Source organism: Neodiprion pinetum, chromosome 4 (assembly GCF_021155775.2).
Source record: "Neodiprion pinetum isolate iyNeoPine1 chromosome 4, iyNeoPine1.2, whole genome shotgun sequence".
In the NCBI taxonomy this organism is placed as follows: Eukaryota; Metazoa; Arthropoda; class Insecta; order Hymenoptera; family Diprionidae; genus Neodiprion; species Neodiprion pinetum.
In genome coordinates, this window is record NC_060235.2 from 15,586,653 (window position 1) to 15,604,313 (window position 17,661).

General features: G+C 37.9%; 1 protein-coding gene across 1 annotated transcript; it reads right to left on the bottom strand.

Annotated features, from left to right (window-relative positions):
* Nucleotides 1–3,652: 3,652 nt before the first annotated feature.
* On the bottom strand, nt 3,653–17,461 carry LOC124216652 (uncharacterized). The gene is made up of 5 exons (XM_069135448.1): nt 17,367–17,461; nt 15,254–15,344; nt 13,408–13,603; nt 13,159–13,303; nt 3,653–5,173 (listed from the first exon to the last, which is right to left on the bottom strand). The coding sequence occupies exons 2-5, from the start codon at nt 15,340–15,342 to the stop codon at nt 4,776–4,778; spliced, it is 828 nt and encodes a 275-aa protein (XP_068991549.1). The 5' UTR covers nt 15,343–15,344; nt 17,367–17,461; the 3' UTR covers nt 3,653–4,775.
* Between the last annotated feature and the right edge of the window lie 200 nt (nt 17,462–17,661).

Genomic DNA, 17,661 nt, shown 5'->3' on the forward strand with positions numbered 1-17,661 from the left:
GGTTTCAAATGACCTACTATAACAAAGAAGCTGAGCCTTTGCTATCGAAGCGTGAATTTATAAACCAAGCTCCCCTTATCGTCATCGATTGCTCCAAGCAGAACGAAACGTTGAAAACTGGACCTGTGGACATTCGATTGGAATTTGACTCAAGCATTACGTTACCACCACACACTTCCGCCTACTGCATGATCTTGCATGACCGCATTGTTGAATATAATCCGATTAGTGGTACTGTAAAAAAATTGGTATAAGTCAATTTTGGAGTAATAATATGCTTAATTAATATGGATATTGAAAATAATATGTATAATTTTACTCGCCAAATTGAGAATAAGATAATTTAGAATAGAATAAGAAAACTAAATGTAATTGATGTTAAATAAAAAAATTGTTAAGAGCATTCCAAACGCCATTTTAAACCTTCCTTCAGGGGTCATTTCCTGGAATTTTTTCAATAGATCTAGCGGGTTTTTACCCTATCCGATTTATGTGCGGCTTTCCGGCGCCAAACAAGTCTTGACAGGAATTATGTTGTGTGTGTGTGTGTCAAATCCTATGAAAATAGCCATCTTGCGGCAAACCGCGAAAATGATCAACGGCGGCGGGGGGGGGTAGTGCCGAGGATTGGGGGGGGGGGTGGCGCTGCGGATTTGGGGGGGGGGGAAGCACCGTGGATTGGGGGGGTGGGGGGTGAGGGGGGGTAGTGCCACTGATTGGTGGGAGGGTTGGGGGGGAGCTAGGTGGGAACGCCGCCATCTTTGGATTAGAACTCTCATGTATACACTACTTACCTCGATATCGCAACACATGAGCGGTACGACCTCCCCTCTCACCAACGATGCAGCACAGCTGAGGGTAAACATCTCCGACCACCTTCCGACTTCCCAATACCTCGATACCTGTCGTCGAGAAAGAAGAAAAACAAGCGGCGAGGGATTATCGCCGCCTACCTGTGGAACAGACCTACGCGACCTTCTGGCCCAATTAGAATAACGCAAATTTGAGGAAGAATCACGTGACAGCAGCACGACGAAAATCAGGATCATCGCTCGTCTCGACACTCTACGTTCAGTTTTCCATTAATCAAGACGTGCTCTCGTAGTACCCAGAATTATTATCGCTATCCATAGATTCAGTTCTCGCTTTATGACCGCATCTTCGGTGCCTGTTCTATCTTCTTTTTACGTAAGTGAGGTTCCTTTTCTATTTTGTGAAGCCACGAAATTACTTGCAATATATCGTATCTTTATCTCTCTCTCTCTCTCTCTCTCTCTCGCAGTCGGTCTGCGTGAGCCACCTGGGCTCGTACCTTATTTTCTACTATTCCTTATCTTATCACTTTCTATTTCTTATTGCAAGTAACTTCGCGACTGGTTGACTTTTACTTACGCATTGTTAGTGACTATTGCTTTATTTTACTATCTCTCTCTTCTAGAATACCTAAATATCTAATATCGCTGTATAGCAGCGTGTTCTGTTAAATTGTCAATTCTTATCTTAGCTATTGAGCATTACTATTTCATTATACTTTTTCTGATTAATTCATAACTGTTTCTTTACCTATTATCTTTGATGCGTGCATGCGTGAGGACGATTTTGAGTGTCACGAGACACACATTTAACTATTCGATACTTTGCCGAAAACCTTGGTAGGTAAATAATTTTATTGAATATTCCATTTTAATTCTATGTGTAAACTAGAATATAATTGTAATGAATTCTACTGGTATTTTTGTACATATTGCGGGAATTTTTTAGACAGACGGTTGTATTTCAGACAGTCTTTTACTAGAGGATTTGGTCCATCCACTATATCGCCATCGGGTCCTGGTGTATAATGTAGGAGGCATTTGAGGCAACTGGCAATCTTGTCGTCCATTTTCATCGGTACATATCTGCATGAAAATTCAAACTTGTTGAATTCGCCACCATGGTATTTCATTTGCAGACGATTTTCCCTAGCCATGTTACTTATTTCAGCCAGCTGATCAGAATCTTCTTGTAGAACCCTCGCAATTCTCGGTGGTAAAAAGACGTTGTATTCTCCCTCGATCGTCTCCAGAACGCGTACCCCAAATTTTTTTTTGACCAGTCGTAACCCAGTGACGTCATACACCTCCCCAATTTCGAGTTCCGACATCTTCTTGGTCGGCAGATTCTCCAGGTGGCTGACGTGGTTAATTTTTGTCAGATCCATTGCGTTTCAATCAGAGTTTCTTTTTTTCACAAGTCCGAACAGTTCCTGACGCGAAGAGACGATGAGATCAAAGTTACTATCGGATGAGGCTCACGTTTTATATACCACCCATCCCCACTACAATTTTCCATCGGACAAGTCTCAACAAGCATTTCGTAGGTAGAATTTTTATGGACCCACCCCTCTTGTCCCAGACTGGTTTATTGACAATGCCATCTGGTATTGCGTGAGAAAAAAAATTTCACGATATATTCAAAGCATCCAACCGCTATTTTGAAGCATTTTATTTCACCTCTCCCCCCCCCCCCCCCCCCCACTACCATCTCCACCTAATAAAAATCCCCTATTCCGCAGGTCTCGACCTGAATTTCGTGAGAAATTTTTTTTTACCAACTATTCAAACCATCCAACCGTTATTTTTTGAGAGGTTCTATTTCACCCAACCACACAATGAAAAAAAGTTCCCATCTTGCAGCGAACATTGGAAACAGCGCAGAGTCGATCGGTGGAATATCGATTGATCGATAATGCGGTGCGGCGCCACATGCGACAAACCTGCGCCAACACCCTGTAACACCAACTGTCGGTAAAAAATGCCCGCCATCTAATGGTAAAAATTTGAAGTGCCCGCTCATCCAACGGCAAAAAATCAAAATGGCTACTCATCTGACAACGCAAAAAAATTTAATTGTCAAACTGTCTGTCGGTAAAATCGAGCAAAAGTACTGGTGGCGCCATCTATGTTAACGCTTCAGCCAGTAACAATATCGTAATTAAGGCTTACCATCGCGGTGGTATCATACCAACTGTCGGTAAGGTAGGAGTCGGGCTACTCTGCCGGTATGCCGCCATTTTTTTGGTCCAGACCTCTCATATCTATACTATTAAAGCTAAAACCGATTAAAATAATATAAATATCGTGGCATCCCTTGTTTGTAACGAAGTAAGCTGTTTTTGCTTTCGGGGAGTTTACTCCGGGTTTGTTAAGCCGGAGCTACTTTTGAAAAACCCAGATTTCTTAACTAGAGCTACTTATTGCAAAACTCGGGATTTTTGTCCGTTACTGCAATTTTGCGAGACTTGGGCACTGAACCCAGAACTTCTGATCGAAAACGTGGGTGTTTTAAGTCAGCGCTCCTTCTACCTCTGCTTTGCATACTCGGGTTCCTTGAGCCAGATCATAGTCTAGGGCGCAAAAAATGCCAACAGTTAATGTGAATTTGTTCTTGTATGTGCAGAGAAAAATTAACTTTTTCAATTTATTCATTTTCATACTCACTTTTTCATATCATTCGTAGCTGAATACGAGTGCAACTGGTGCAGCTCTTGCACGTCGCACCCGCATGAGCTTAAAAAAATTACAATGAGTTCCAGATCTTGGAATTTGTTGCAATCTGTGCTAAAATATCAGGGGAACTCAAAATATGATATCGATTTGAAGATATTACAGTCAATTTGACATTTTTAAGAGGCAATTATTTGAAAATAATATGGTACTCACATCGTTTGGCCCTATTCGAACTATCATTTATTTTGTCATGATTTTTTCAATAAGCCAATAAGCTTGCAAAATATCACCTTATAACAGCTTAAATACCTTAGCTGCATTGCGTCTAATTGTAAAAATGCGTCAAAAAATAGTTGAAAGTTGAGAGTCACAGTTTCTTGTAGGTGAATAATGAGCACTAAAACATTTATGGGCTAATCATATAATTCGGGATTTTTATAGATCGATAAGTAACAGAGACATATGAATTATTATCACCAATTGTTTTCCACTGCTGAAATAAAAATACCTAAATGAATCACAAATGAAGACGCTCGAAAGTAACTAGTAAGGTACTCCAGAATTTTTTGGGATACGATTATGTTGTATGGGATTAAACAAATTGCGAACGCGACTTTATGCCACTAGGATTAATAAAGTTCGTCAGCTAATGAGGTCGTTTTGTGATTTCAAACATTTTTTTTTTTAACTATGGAGTTTTCCAACTTTGAAAGCAGGTTGGAATGATTATGCACTTTTTTGTTTTCTGTGCAAAAACAAAAGAGTTAGGAACATTTATTTTCTCGCTAAAAGCTTAAGTTAGTCTTGACTATGCGCCATATGGCAACCAATCGGAATAAAGAACGGTGCTAAAGAGATGCCCATCGGTCTTACCGAAAAAAATCTGTATTATTCTGATTTAGCCATAGTACAATTATCCTGATCCCATTCACCTCGCATCTAACCTCCAATTCGGTATCATTGATGTGATGAGGTCACGATGAGATAGTCAATCTACGATCATTTCGAAGTTTCATGGCGATACCTAATTGAAAAATGCATTGTTTCTGATGTCCAAACGGAATACTTACTGTATATTGGGAAACTTTTGAACAATTATACAAATTGTGTTAATGACTAAGCTACTGAACTGAAGGAATATAAACTGAATCACAAAAATGATTCCCCACTAACGCCCGCATTCTTGACCCGACGACATTTCTATTATGATATCCTTTTGACAAACTAGTGGCTCTGAGCTCTCGCCTAATTATTCTATGGCGGTTCTTGCGGTTAATGTTCACGTTACTATAAAGGTGACGTCGACATGGAAGTACGGACATTTGATGGCGAGGGAGCCGTCATCATCGTGGTGAATAAGGACAAAAGTGCCTCCAAAGAAAGACCGCAGTGTGAATAGACTCGCGGACAATCCTGACCTTCCTTTCCAGTTTGAATCGCATCCTGTACAGCCGTGCCTTCCATGGCTGTTTGAAAAACTTGATTTGTCACGACAGCATCGATCGCCCTATCCAAGGGAGAGACTGCTTCGATACTCTGATGCTCTGTGTGATCCCGCAACGCCACGGTGGCTTGTTTGGTATAAGTGCAGACAGCCCTTTGCATGCAGGAAGTCGTATCAACCCCGTAGCGCGCCAGCGCATCGTCGAGACGTACCATCGTCTGGGTTATAGTCCCCTCATCACCTTGAAGGTATAAACAACCATTAATAAAATAGATTTTGTCAAATGATGGTGGGCAAACTTTCTAGAACTCACGGGTCGTTCAACACAAGATTTATAAACACTTGTACCTGTGTCGGAAAAGTGATATCTTAATCTAAAAACGTTGAGGTAGCATCGGAATAATTCAAAGCAACACTCCGAAAACTCGATGAGAAATATTATGATCGCCGTTTTTCGAATAATGTGACCAGTTATATTTTACCGAGTACTATGATTTGTTATTATTTTTTATTGAGGCAGCTAGTTTGTCGCACTAGTAGAACATGCATGAGAGGCGTCTCGTAGCAAAGGCGAAAAGGCGGCGTCTCTCTCTCTCTCCCTCTCTCTCTCTCTCCCCCCTCCTCCCCCTCTCTCTCTCTCTCTCTCTGTGAGTATTGAAGGTTTATTGTCGTTATCGATCTTACTGTTTTTCGACTTTCTCTGCCGCATCGTGCCGCCGGGCGTTTTTATTTTTCAGGAAGAGCACGCTCAAAAATTGCTTTCCACTTTGACAATTCCATTAACATCAGCGGGCTGTCTACAAAGTGGATAAGCTGAGATTACTCAACGGATTTTTCCTAACCTCACTTTTGGAGCTCTCCCTACAAAACGGTCTTCATTACACACATAATCAAGCTGTCATCTCACGGACGGGTAAATATTGATGCTGCGCACGCTACACAGTCACCCTACAACCATATCGAGCAGTGATACACAAGACGGTTGTGTTCAAGTTTTCAAGTGAGGCTGCGTATGATATCATCAAGTCACATATACAACAACTATCGATCAGTAGTATCGATAGATAATATCGATGAACGAAAATATCCGCCTTCTAGGGAGTTTTAAAATCACCGACGTATATGAAGTGGGCGGTGAGCTTATCAGAACAACACCCATCCGTTGTCGAGACTAATACACACTTCTGACTTACCAACCAGATCAGAGTAGCATTAATGATACATTTTCCAAGCTGACGAGCTGACTACAATAGAGCGTATAATTTACAGGATAACAAATCAAGTAATTTACTCTATCGAATAACAAACCCGGAAATTTACTTATTGTAAACGAATGAACACCTAAATAAGGTAGAGAGAAAAAAAAGGAAACGAACGAAAGAAACAATACAAAATGCTGAATGAGGGGGGGAAGCAGCCATGTGCAAAATGCAAGAAATTAGTCATGAATGTAAATTATGAATGTAAGAGATGCTTAAAAAATTTTCATCCGGGATGTGCAAAAAATCATAAAATTTATGACCAAAGACTGGAACTTGTAACGTGTGATGGAAAGTTGGAAATGATACAACAGGTAGAGGACGATGAAACTAGAGTCGAGGATGATATTGGTAAAAAGCGACAACATTATGCATCTATTGACAAAAAATTAAATGAAATAATCGACTGGATGTACGAACTAGGCGAAGGAGAGGCGATAAAAATTAGTGTCAAGGAAGCTGTGAGGGAGGTAATCAAAGATGAGATAATAAAAATGAGAGATGAGATAAATAAAAACTTTAACGAGGTAATAATGAAAATGCAAAAGACGATACAAAAATTGAAAGAAAGTATAAATTACAGTAAAATCAGAGGGGGAGTAGGAGTTGATGTAAACAGGTAGGGAGCGCGGAAAGCCACGTACGCGTCAATTACAAAAGAAGGTAGTAGAGAGAGAGATGAAATCATTATAGTGCAACCAACAACAGAGCAAAGTAGTGCCACGACGAAGCAAATAGTGAAAGAAAAAATAGATAAAGTCGAGGCGGGAATAAATGTAAATAAAATTGCAGCGGCCCAAAACGGGAAAGTTGTAATCGGTTGTCCACAACAAGAAGATAGAGACAAATTAATAAATCTTATGGTAAACAAGTTAGGGGGAAATTACACTGAAACACCCCATCGACCAATAGACAAATTAAAATAATTGGCATTGACATCGAGGACAGCAATATAGCAGAAAATGAATTAATAACTAGACTATGTGTCCAAAACAATATTGACGAAGAAAGGCAGAATTTACATATTAAAATAATTAAAAAATGGACATATGAGCAGTACAAAAATATGACATTTATTTTAGAATTAGACTCAGAAACGTATAAAGAACTAATAAAGGAAAATCGAGTGAGGATAGGCTGGAAGAGCTGCAAAGCATTTGAATATGTGACGATAACGCAATGTTTCAATTGCTGGGGGTATTACCATATAGCCAAAAATTGTAAGAAAGAAACGCGCTGTGGCAAGTGTGCAGGAGCACATAAAGCAAAGGAATGTAAAAATAACGAAAGTAAATGTGCGAGTTGTGCAGGGCACTTAGTAAAACTTAACCTAAAACAAGAAGTCATAAAACACAGCGTATACGATAAACTATGCCCAACGTACAAATATTTTTTAGAGATAGAAAAGATGAGAAAAGGAGTGAGGATAAAGTAAAGAAAGTAGGAGGGTCGCTAATGTATTTAAATGCTTGAAGCCTCATCAAAAACCTAGACGAAATCAAATACCTAGTTGTAAAAAAAATGAAACCATCAATAATGGCACTTACAGAAACGCGACTGACACAAGAAATTGACGATGAAGAAGTAACAGTACAAGATTACAGCTTAATAAGATTCGATGGAGAAAATAGACGGACAGGTGGAGTAGCTATTTATATAAAAAAAGGAATACAATTTACAGTCATAATAAATAGAAAGATAGAAGGAAATTGTTGGTATTTGGCGGTAAAAATAGGAAAAAATCGATTCAATACATACTCAGGGGTGATAGCTCTAGTATATCACTCTCCTAGTGCAAGTGATAGAGATTTTATTGATTCGATTGATGAAAGAAGTGAAGAATTATACGGGTATAAGGATTGCTTGTTCGTTGGAGACTTTGATATAAATTTTAACAATAACTCATACTATAAGAAAAGACTGACTAGATTATTTTTAGAAAAAGGCATGAAACAGTATGTCAAAACGAGAGTAGAGGAGGAGTCGCAAACCATCATAGACCTAGTCTTTAGTAATAATGAAGTAGATATTGAAATAAAGGACACGCCGAAAATTACGGACCACGAATCTTGGACGTAAAAATAAATTTAACAACGGAAAACAATATCAAATCAAATGCGATGAAAAGAGATGTGAGAAACTTTGACGACACAAGGTTTATAAAAAGGCTCGAAGAGAGTAAAACGTATTTAAGAAAATTGGAAGCGAGCCAAACAAATTACCAAGACTACACAAATGAAACAATAAATAAAATAATAGAGGCAGTAGACAAAGAGATGCTGTACAAAGGAATAAAAGTACACAGCGATAAGAACGGCAAAAAATGGATAAATGAGACAGTAAAAATAGCATTAAGGGAGCGAGACGCATATTATAAAGTAGCTAAAAACAGAAACACCGAATATGACTGGAAAGAATATCAAAAAAGTAGAAATAGGGCGGCAGAACTTTTGAGAAAGGAAAAAAAGGAATATTATGAGAGAAAAATCGATAGTAATAAAAATAACAGTTCCGAGATGTAGAAGACACTGAAAAAAATCATAAAAGGTAAACAGCAAGAAATCGATTACACGGGGGGCATTTATTTTAATACCACACTAATAAAGGGCGTAAAGGAAATAGCAAACTGTTTCAATAGATATTATATAGACAGTATCGAGGAGATTGTAGGTAGTATAGATGTAGTTGTAGAAAATAGTGATGAAGAAATGATACACGTAAGCACGACGTTTACAAAATTTAAAGAGCTTAGCGAAGAAGAGTTGTGTATCAAAATAAGAAATATGCCAAAGAAAACTGGGACACAAGAGGGGATATCGAGCAAAATAGTAACCTTAGCATTTAAAGCAATCAGTCGAGAACTGACACTGATTATAAATCAATCCCTGCGCCAGGGATACTTTCCAGAAAGTTGGAAAAGGTCGGAAATTATACCGATACCGAAAGTGAGTAAAACTAGAAGGGCAGATGAATTCCGACCGATAAATATGTTGCCACAGTATGAAAAGGTATTAGAAATCATAGCGAAAGAGCAAATAATGGAATATCTCGAACAAAACGACCTACTCACGGAGCTACAATACGGATTTAGGAAAGGAAAATCGTGTGAGAACGCTATACAGCAAATACTAACGGGTGGAACAAAGACATCAGTAACGGAAAGATAGTTGGAGCGATATTTGTAGATCTGAAGAAAGCGTTCGAAACTATAGATCGGGAGAAGCTTATGAATAAACTAACAAAGTTTGGTATTGGAGGTACAGTTATAGATTGGTTAAAGTCGTATTTATCAAATCGGTCACAGATAGTATGTATAAATAAGACTAATTCAGAAGAAATGAGGACAAAATATGGCGTGCCGCAAGGTTCAGTCCTTAGACCCTTATTATTTATTATGTATATAAATGACATTGTTGCCGAAGTTTCTGATTCTAATATCATATTATTTGCTGATGACATGGTCATTTACACGAAGGCAAAAGGATCTGCAGAACTGGAATATAAATTGACTAAACAACTAGAACGAACAGAGAAATGGCTGTGCAAGAATAAACTGAAAATAAATGCCAAAAAAACAAAGATTATGATCATAAGAGGACCACGACAAAGGAAAGGAGGTGAAATTAAAGTTGTATGTAAAAATGGAGAAGAACTTGAAAGGGTAGTGGAGATAAAGTATTTGGGAATAATGATAGATTCGAGACTCAACCTGACAGCACACAAGGATTACACAATTAAAAAAGTCGGAAAAAAGGCAGTTTTTTAAATAGGCTGGGCACATTCTTATCACCAATGACACAATGTACAGTGTACAAGACTATAATAGCACCACATATTGAGTATTGTAGTACGGTAATGCTTAATATGAATAAAACAGATATTGATGAAGTTCAGAAACTACAGAACAGAGCGATGCGTGTAATATTACAGTGTTGCCGTTGGATGAGAGTGAATGATATGCTGGACGCGTTATGTTTTCTTAATGTAAGGGAGCGAATAGAATATAATGTAATTATGTACGTATTTAAGATGGTGGATGTAAACGTGCAGAAAGAGCAAAATGTTCAAACGGTTGCAAAAGTGTGGAATGGAACTGGTATGCCAACAAGACAAGCAGACATTTAAAAATAGAACACAGTCAAAGAGCTATGGGACAAAAAGATTTATATTATAAGGGTTTCCAAATTTATAATAAACTTCCACAAGATATGAAAGGTATAAAAAATATGGAAGAAAGGAAGAGGAAAGTAGTGCAGTACGTAAAGAGAGGCAGGTGCTGAAGTAAAGAGTAATATGTAGAAATATAATAATAAGGGGTAGCTGTAAGGTAGATGTAAGATATAAGTATATGTGAATGTATGTGTAAAAGAAATAGCTTTTTAGCTAAATAAACAATTATTCATTCATTCATTCATTCTCTCTCTCTCTCTCTCTCTCTCTCTCTCTCTCTCTCTCTCTCTCTCTCTCTCTCTCTCTCTCTCTCTCTCTCTCTCTCTCTCTCTCTCTTGCTGCTGTGTAGTTTATCTTTGTACTCTGTTGTCTGTGGAGCTATCAAGAGGGAAGCGTGAACCGAGCTGCTCGCGGTAAACAAAAACGGCATATGGGTAACAAACAGTGATCTGTCAAGACACATGACCCATCGGCGGAATTGATTAACGGTATATAAACTCATCTTGAATGAAGAAACGGTGTTGTTCGGTGATGGCAACGAGTACAGTGTAGTGGGAAAAGGTGACGTGATTGCGCAAAAGCTCGTTGGGGATTTGTGGAGGGATCCATGAATTGAAATAGTTATTTATGCTACATGTGGGATAAGTAGCAAATAATCGGACAGTCGTGTCGTAATCACGACTGTTATATTTGCTACTTATCCCACACGTAGAATACAATATTTTTTACAAAAACTGATCTCGAAGTCCAATTTGAGCGAAATATAATAATTTTAAAACTTAAATTACTATAGCGGCATCAGATGGCGTTTGAGTAGTTACATGAACGATAAAATTTAAATTACTATAGCGGCATCAGATGGCGTTTGAGTAGTTTCTAGTAAAGTGAAAAAGATAGAGTGAGTTCAATACAGACTGTATTCGTGTGGTTATATTTCTATAGTAGTATAGTTTAGGTGGAATCTGTGCAGTTATTTGATACTTAACCGACATGTACGTTCATGAAACACATATAGTCGAGTATGCGATTATTGTGTATTTCGGAGATGACATACAGCGCTCGAAAAGTCAACTTCCAGAGCAGGTGTTGTAAAAACGTTCTTTACGTTCCCAGATTAAAGAAAAACGTATTTTCCGTTGGCGCATGAACGAAATATTGCTTCGATTTGATCTTTATAGACAATTACGTGGACATAGTGAGCGAGTTGGAAGTTGTTGCAACCCGTGTGAGATAGAACAATTACATTTACCGCATGTTTCTTCGCGTCGCGTAATCGAGTGCGGACGAGGCCAACGTCGTGGCTCATAATGAAATCTAGAAATAGAATGGAAAACGAAATTTACACTAAATTACACATCGAGTAAATTTCGAGAAGTATTCAAAATGAAAATAGGTGACCCAAGTCGCTTTGTCGGGATGCAAATTGAAAGTAATCGAGAAAACAAACTTCGTGCGTATCAGAGCGCGTGCGTGAGAAAAATTATAGTATTGTAACTAGAATTGTAAGGGAAAATATAAATTCGGGATGCCAGAAACAAGACCAGTTAGGGTACCAATTGATTCACAAGTAACTTTGTATCCGGTGAAACATAGCAACGAGCCATCGAGTAACGTGCTATATCGTGAAGCAATCAAAATCAATCGGATCCTTAATCTTCCTAATGGGCTGAGAGCCTGACGTAGTGTTTGATGTGAGTTCTGTGAGTAAATTCCTAATCAAACACAATTTTGAGCACTGGTGAGCGGTCAAGCGAGCCTTTACGTATCAGAAAGAATCGAAAAATTACGGATTAGAGTACAAAAGGGGCGATAGCGGAAAAAACCTCGTAAGCTTCTCAGACGCGAATTATGCAAACGATACCGAGACGCGAAGGTCAACGACGGGGTATATATATTGGATGGCTAGTGGGCTAGTATCATGGTCATCCCAAAAACAAAAATTAGTCGCGCTAAGCACAATCGAGTCAAAATACGTGGCTGTTGCTACAGCGACCAAAGAAGCCGTATGTCTCCGTAAACTAATTAGCGAAATAGGATATTCCTGCAAACGCGAATTAATTTTGTACGTCGATAGTCAGACCACGATACGCTTGGCGAACAACCCTGTTTTCCACAAGCGGACAAAACACATCGATATACATTATAATCATGTATGTGAAACATTCGAAAATAACAAGATAGTGGTAATGTATGTTCCATCGGAGTTACAGCGAGCTGACATTTTCACAAAAGCGCTGCCGAGAGACAGTTTTCGGAAATTATACGAAATCATAAATATAGCTTCGATTCAAGAAACATGCTCAAACGGTCGGTAATATTGAGGCAGTTGGGTTATCGCGTTAGCAGAACATGCGTGAGAAGCGCTAGGGTATCGCTGGCCGAGCTTGGTGTTCCGCAAAGGCCAAGAGGCAGAGTTTTTCTCTCTCTTGCTGGTATGTAGTTGATCTCTTTACTCTGTAATGTGTAGAGCTATTTAAGTTGATAAAACAACTTTCTTTCATTTCTGTGAAGTAAAAAAGTGTCGTCATTTCTTCAACCCGTCCAATCCTTCCTCATGGTAAGCCTCATGATTTGCCAATAATTACGGGAAATTTCTAAAATTTTTCGCTGTTACGTAATATTACTGTTTTTGGCTAAGCATGTAATCCAAAGGCGATACAATTCTGTAAACGCATAAAGGGAGTAATATCCGATGAGGTCTGGTGATTTTCCGAGAAATGATAAAGCAATGTTCTCACAACAACTTTCGCAATTTTTAAAGTTCAAAGTGATATAACACAGATAAAGACGTACTTACTTCTTGCATAAGCACCGTATGATCCAGAGAAGACATACAGCAACTTAGGAATTACCAGAATCGTCCCGACGCCGATTATTGCGCCAAGAAGTATTCCTCCCAGATCTACCTTGGCGGGTGCGTAATTCGAGATTCCTCCATACCCCTGTCACGAATATAAGCCAATTTTGGAATTAGTATTTAAGAACATTTGCCTTATTTTGATTTTAGAGTCGTTTTCTGCAAGAACCCAATATTCAGACCACGTACCGTGCCCGTCGCGCCAACACTAGTGAAGCCAAAACGTGGCTCTTGATCGCGATCGGACATATCATTCTTCTCGGCTATTGAACGTTTCGAGGTTTCAGTTGATGCGTCTACACTCCGAGTTTCAGACGGCATCGCTACTTGATCATCCATTTTGTCGGCTTTGCTCATAAAACCTCCCGGACTGGGAAAGAATCCTCTAGAAATTCAAAAAAACATCACTCATGCAATTACTTCTATTCTGAAATCCAACGCCCAACAATCTGCTCTTTTCTCCTATAATACGACCTATCATAAAATTTATGCGTAATACTCCAGAAATCGTATTTTTCGTACGGGTGCAGGTGTTGTCTAGGCAGAGCACCCGTAGCCCATTAAATGAATTTCTTCCATTGAAAAAAAAACAAACTATGTTTAGATTTAATAAAGTAGATCGTCCTCCAAAACAAATATTTTGCTGGAATGTATATGGTTAATGAATGGTATTTTTGGAAACAAATACCGATTTATTCATGTTAAATAAAGATGGGTAACGATATTATTTCAAATTATGGGGGCGGGAGGGGGTACAAAAAGACGGTCTAGAATCATACTTATTGTTAGGAGCTTTTTTTCAAAGAAAATGGGAGCACTCAAGGCAATTTCAGTTCGAGGACTTTATTATTTATAGTTTCAACAAAATTTCAGAATTTTGTCATTAACATTATAACAAAACGGCGGCATGATGCATATAAGTAGCGACCGACTCCGAACTCGAGGGCTTTTGCAATGGGACATCTCCTGTCATTACCATCGAGTTTGTAACAGGTAGAAAAAATTTTTTGAGTTAAAAACATCTTTTCGGGTGCAAGCTCGTACCCCAAATGTGAAAAAAAAAATTCGTAAATACATACAATTATGAACAATAAATTTCATTTTTCGACCGAAAAATTGTTAATAAGATTTTTATCAAAATCTTCTGGGGTTGAAGTTCAAAAATCTAGTCATGTGCTTGAATCGACATACAAGTTTTGAAGATTATGTAAAAATTTCAAGTTGATCGGATGAAAATTGATCGAGGAATCTACGCCACCGGGTTGAAAACGTGGTCGTCCGCTGCTTATGTGCACCACGTCGCCACTTTGTTATTAATTTCAATGAAAAAATTCTAAAATGTTCTTGAAACCACGAATAACAAAGCCCTCAAAATCACAATGCTTAAATTTCTCTGCCCCACCTTAAACTAGAATTTTCGAAAATCTGTGTTTTAAAAAAACCTGTCTCTGCCTGGTTACAGGACAGGAGAATTCATTTCATTCCTTAGTTAGAGTCATGACATACATTCGTCACTCATTTTTAATTTGAATCTAAAATGCGGTTGAAAATTTATCATATCATTGTGGCAAGTATCAACAAGTGTATTACACATAAATTTTCGCTCTTATTCCTTACTGGTTTAAATTCATGGGGATGTCTAATGTCACATCCACTCGACTCATTCAACAATTCAGAAGTATATCATTCTTAATACCAGAATAATTTCTTGCTTAATGTAAGGATTAACACATTTGGTTGTTCGGAAATATGGTACCAAAAAAAGTGTTAATCAAAAGTTACTTTGGTCGAAATATTACAAAATTTCTTATACATGAAAATCAACTAGATAGTTACCAGAATATTCGATGGCACTGAACATAAATTACTGCAAGATTAAAACAAATGAAACTAAATTAAGATATGCGAAATGCGGAACCATTGAATTTTGCGTCAAAAGTAAAATTACTAGAGTTTTCTGCGTAGAAAAACTTTATCCTTTCATGGGTTTCGAGCAATCTTAATGAGCAGATGCATTTATATATGTAGAACTTACCCGCCGGATTCAAATTTTGGAACGCATTCAGTTACCGCTGCACACAGTAAGATTCCTAGCGAACAACCGCCGAAGAACGTCAACCACATTGCTGAAAAGTTCGATTATAACTTAGTACTTATGTCCAAAAATTTATTTGTTTTTGTTTTTATGCTGCTTACAATATAGATAATGAAATTATCCGCCAAACGAGGAAGCAATGAGTGGGGGTCGACTTACGAATAATCAAATTTTTAATGCAATATTACATCAAGTCACTTCAGTCCCGAGACTTAAAACTCCGTATGGTTATAATCTGTAAAAGTTTCTCTTAACAATTGCCTTACTGCTTTACCAAGATTTTTCTCAATTGATTAACATAATATTCGTCATTTTGACGATAAATTTATTCAAAATATCGACCCATATCGGAGAAACCTCACACCTTTTTAAGATACACCCATTTTTTGGTTAGTAAAAAAAAATCAAAGATTCCTATTAGGAAAAATTATTATTTAGCAATTTATCAGCTGCATTGCGTCCAATTACCAGTTTTGTGAGAAAGAATCTCTGTTCCCAATTGTAATAGCAAAACTTGCGCCGTACAGCCTTGCAGTATTTGAATGTTGTAGATAGACTCGAGATTTTGACTGAGAACTGCATTCGCCAAGTCTTGGTATATATACCCGTAATTGTTGTTCTCCCAGCCTTCGTTCGGCCTTTGGCGTCACCACGAATAAAAGGGAATTCAACAGTTTAAAAACAAGTAGACTTCAGTGGAGAATGACAAAGACAATGATGAACGCGGGGATAATTGGTCGGCGAGTTTCGCTTTCGTTGTCAGTGCGATGCGCTTCACCGTGACGGCAGACACTCTTTTCCGAGGTTCTGTTAGCGTTACGATGTCCAGGCTTAACTAACTACGGTTTATCGTGTGTAGCAGGCGTGATTTTTCCAACTCTCATAAAATTATTCTTCATCTACCAAACTTGTGTGCACCACCAGAAACAATTCTTCCTTCGCAATGCCATTATGAGTGAGTGTAATTTTAGATTTCACCACTGAGGCCATCATCATCTGTGCGAAACAGCGAGACGGGAATGACATTCAACGTTCTCACTCGTATTGTTGACGATTTTCATCAATTATGCTTCTGTTGCTCTCACCATTTATTTATGAAAAATGTATACCAACTACATCATATTTTTCTACACCCAATTTATTGTGTATAATGACAAAAAAAAATACATATATATAATATAAAGATTTTCATTCGAATCGAACGACACTTACATTCTTGGCAAGCGATGGCGACTAAGCTGAAAATAATTTATCCTGAAATGAATTGATTGATATTCTATACAAAATATTTTTTAATCAGAGATAAAAATATTCATTCATCTTTTACTTATTATATCAAATAGATACTTGGTTAATAAGACAATGATAGTGATTAATATATTAATCACATCAATTGATATTCTATTGCGTCGTTCATCGGGGTAAAAAGAAAAACCCATTATGAGAAAAAATAATCGAGTTGGTTGATTAATCGAGTGTGAAAAATAATCGATACCCTCAATTAACCGGGAAAAAATAATCAATTCAATCGAAAATCGATTATTTTTGGTAATTCTTACCGTACCCAGTGTGGTATATTTTTATTGGTGAGTGGAATTGAAATGAAATCAAATATCTGTTTATTTTAAATATCAAGATGGGGTCGTCCGAGTCCGTCTTGAGATATAATATCTACAAAACTTTCGGATTACTGGCTAAATATTGAGGGACGAGAGTTGGTTCTAAAGAACGAGTTCGAAAATGCGCACTGAACATGACACTGTCGCAGTGCCGCACTTTCAAGTTCTGGAAGACAATGTAATTTCTCTAGCAGCAATTACGGGGAAACAATCATATGCAACCGACTAACGTCGAAATAATTATTATAACGCCCCCAGTCGCAATTTTACTGTGAAAATTATGGTGTGGAAATGTCTCTGTCATAAATTCTCAATAGTAATAATAAAAGCGATGCGTAGGAGGTGGGGATACTCGAAAACCTAGATAAACTAGAGTTTGACCGAGTTCGGGACAGATTTTGTTAGACCAGATTATAGTGAAGGGTAGCTCTTACCAGCGCAGGTAAGAAAGACTTGGGGGCTCGTCTGTTGTCTGCAAGGGCTACAAAGGTGTTGATTTTGGGTGGTTTCGTGATCGTCAGTACATCGATGGACTTTCTATCTAGACATCTATACAGAAAAAACATTTTCGAAATTAGTTAAACATAGAAACTTGTTGCATATTCAGAATCCGATTTTTTCGTAAATTCAAATTTTACGTTTACCTATGGTAACAGGCGCGTGAAATTTCTTCAATTTTTGAATTTAAGCTTTGACGGTCTATGTCGTAAAATGAAAGTACCTGCGACT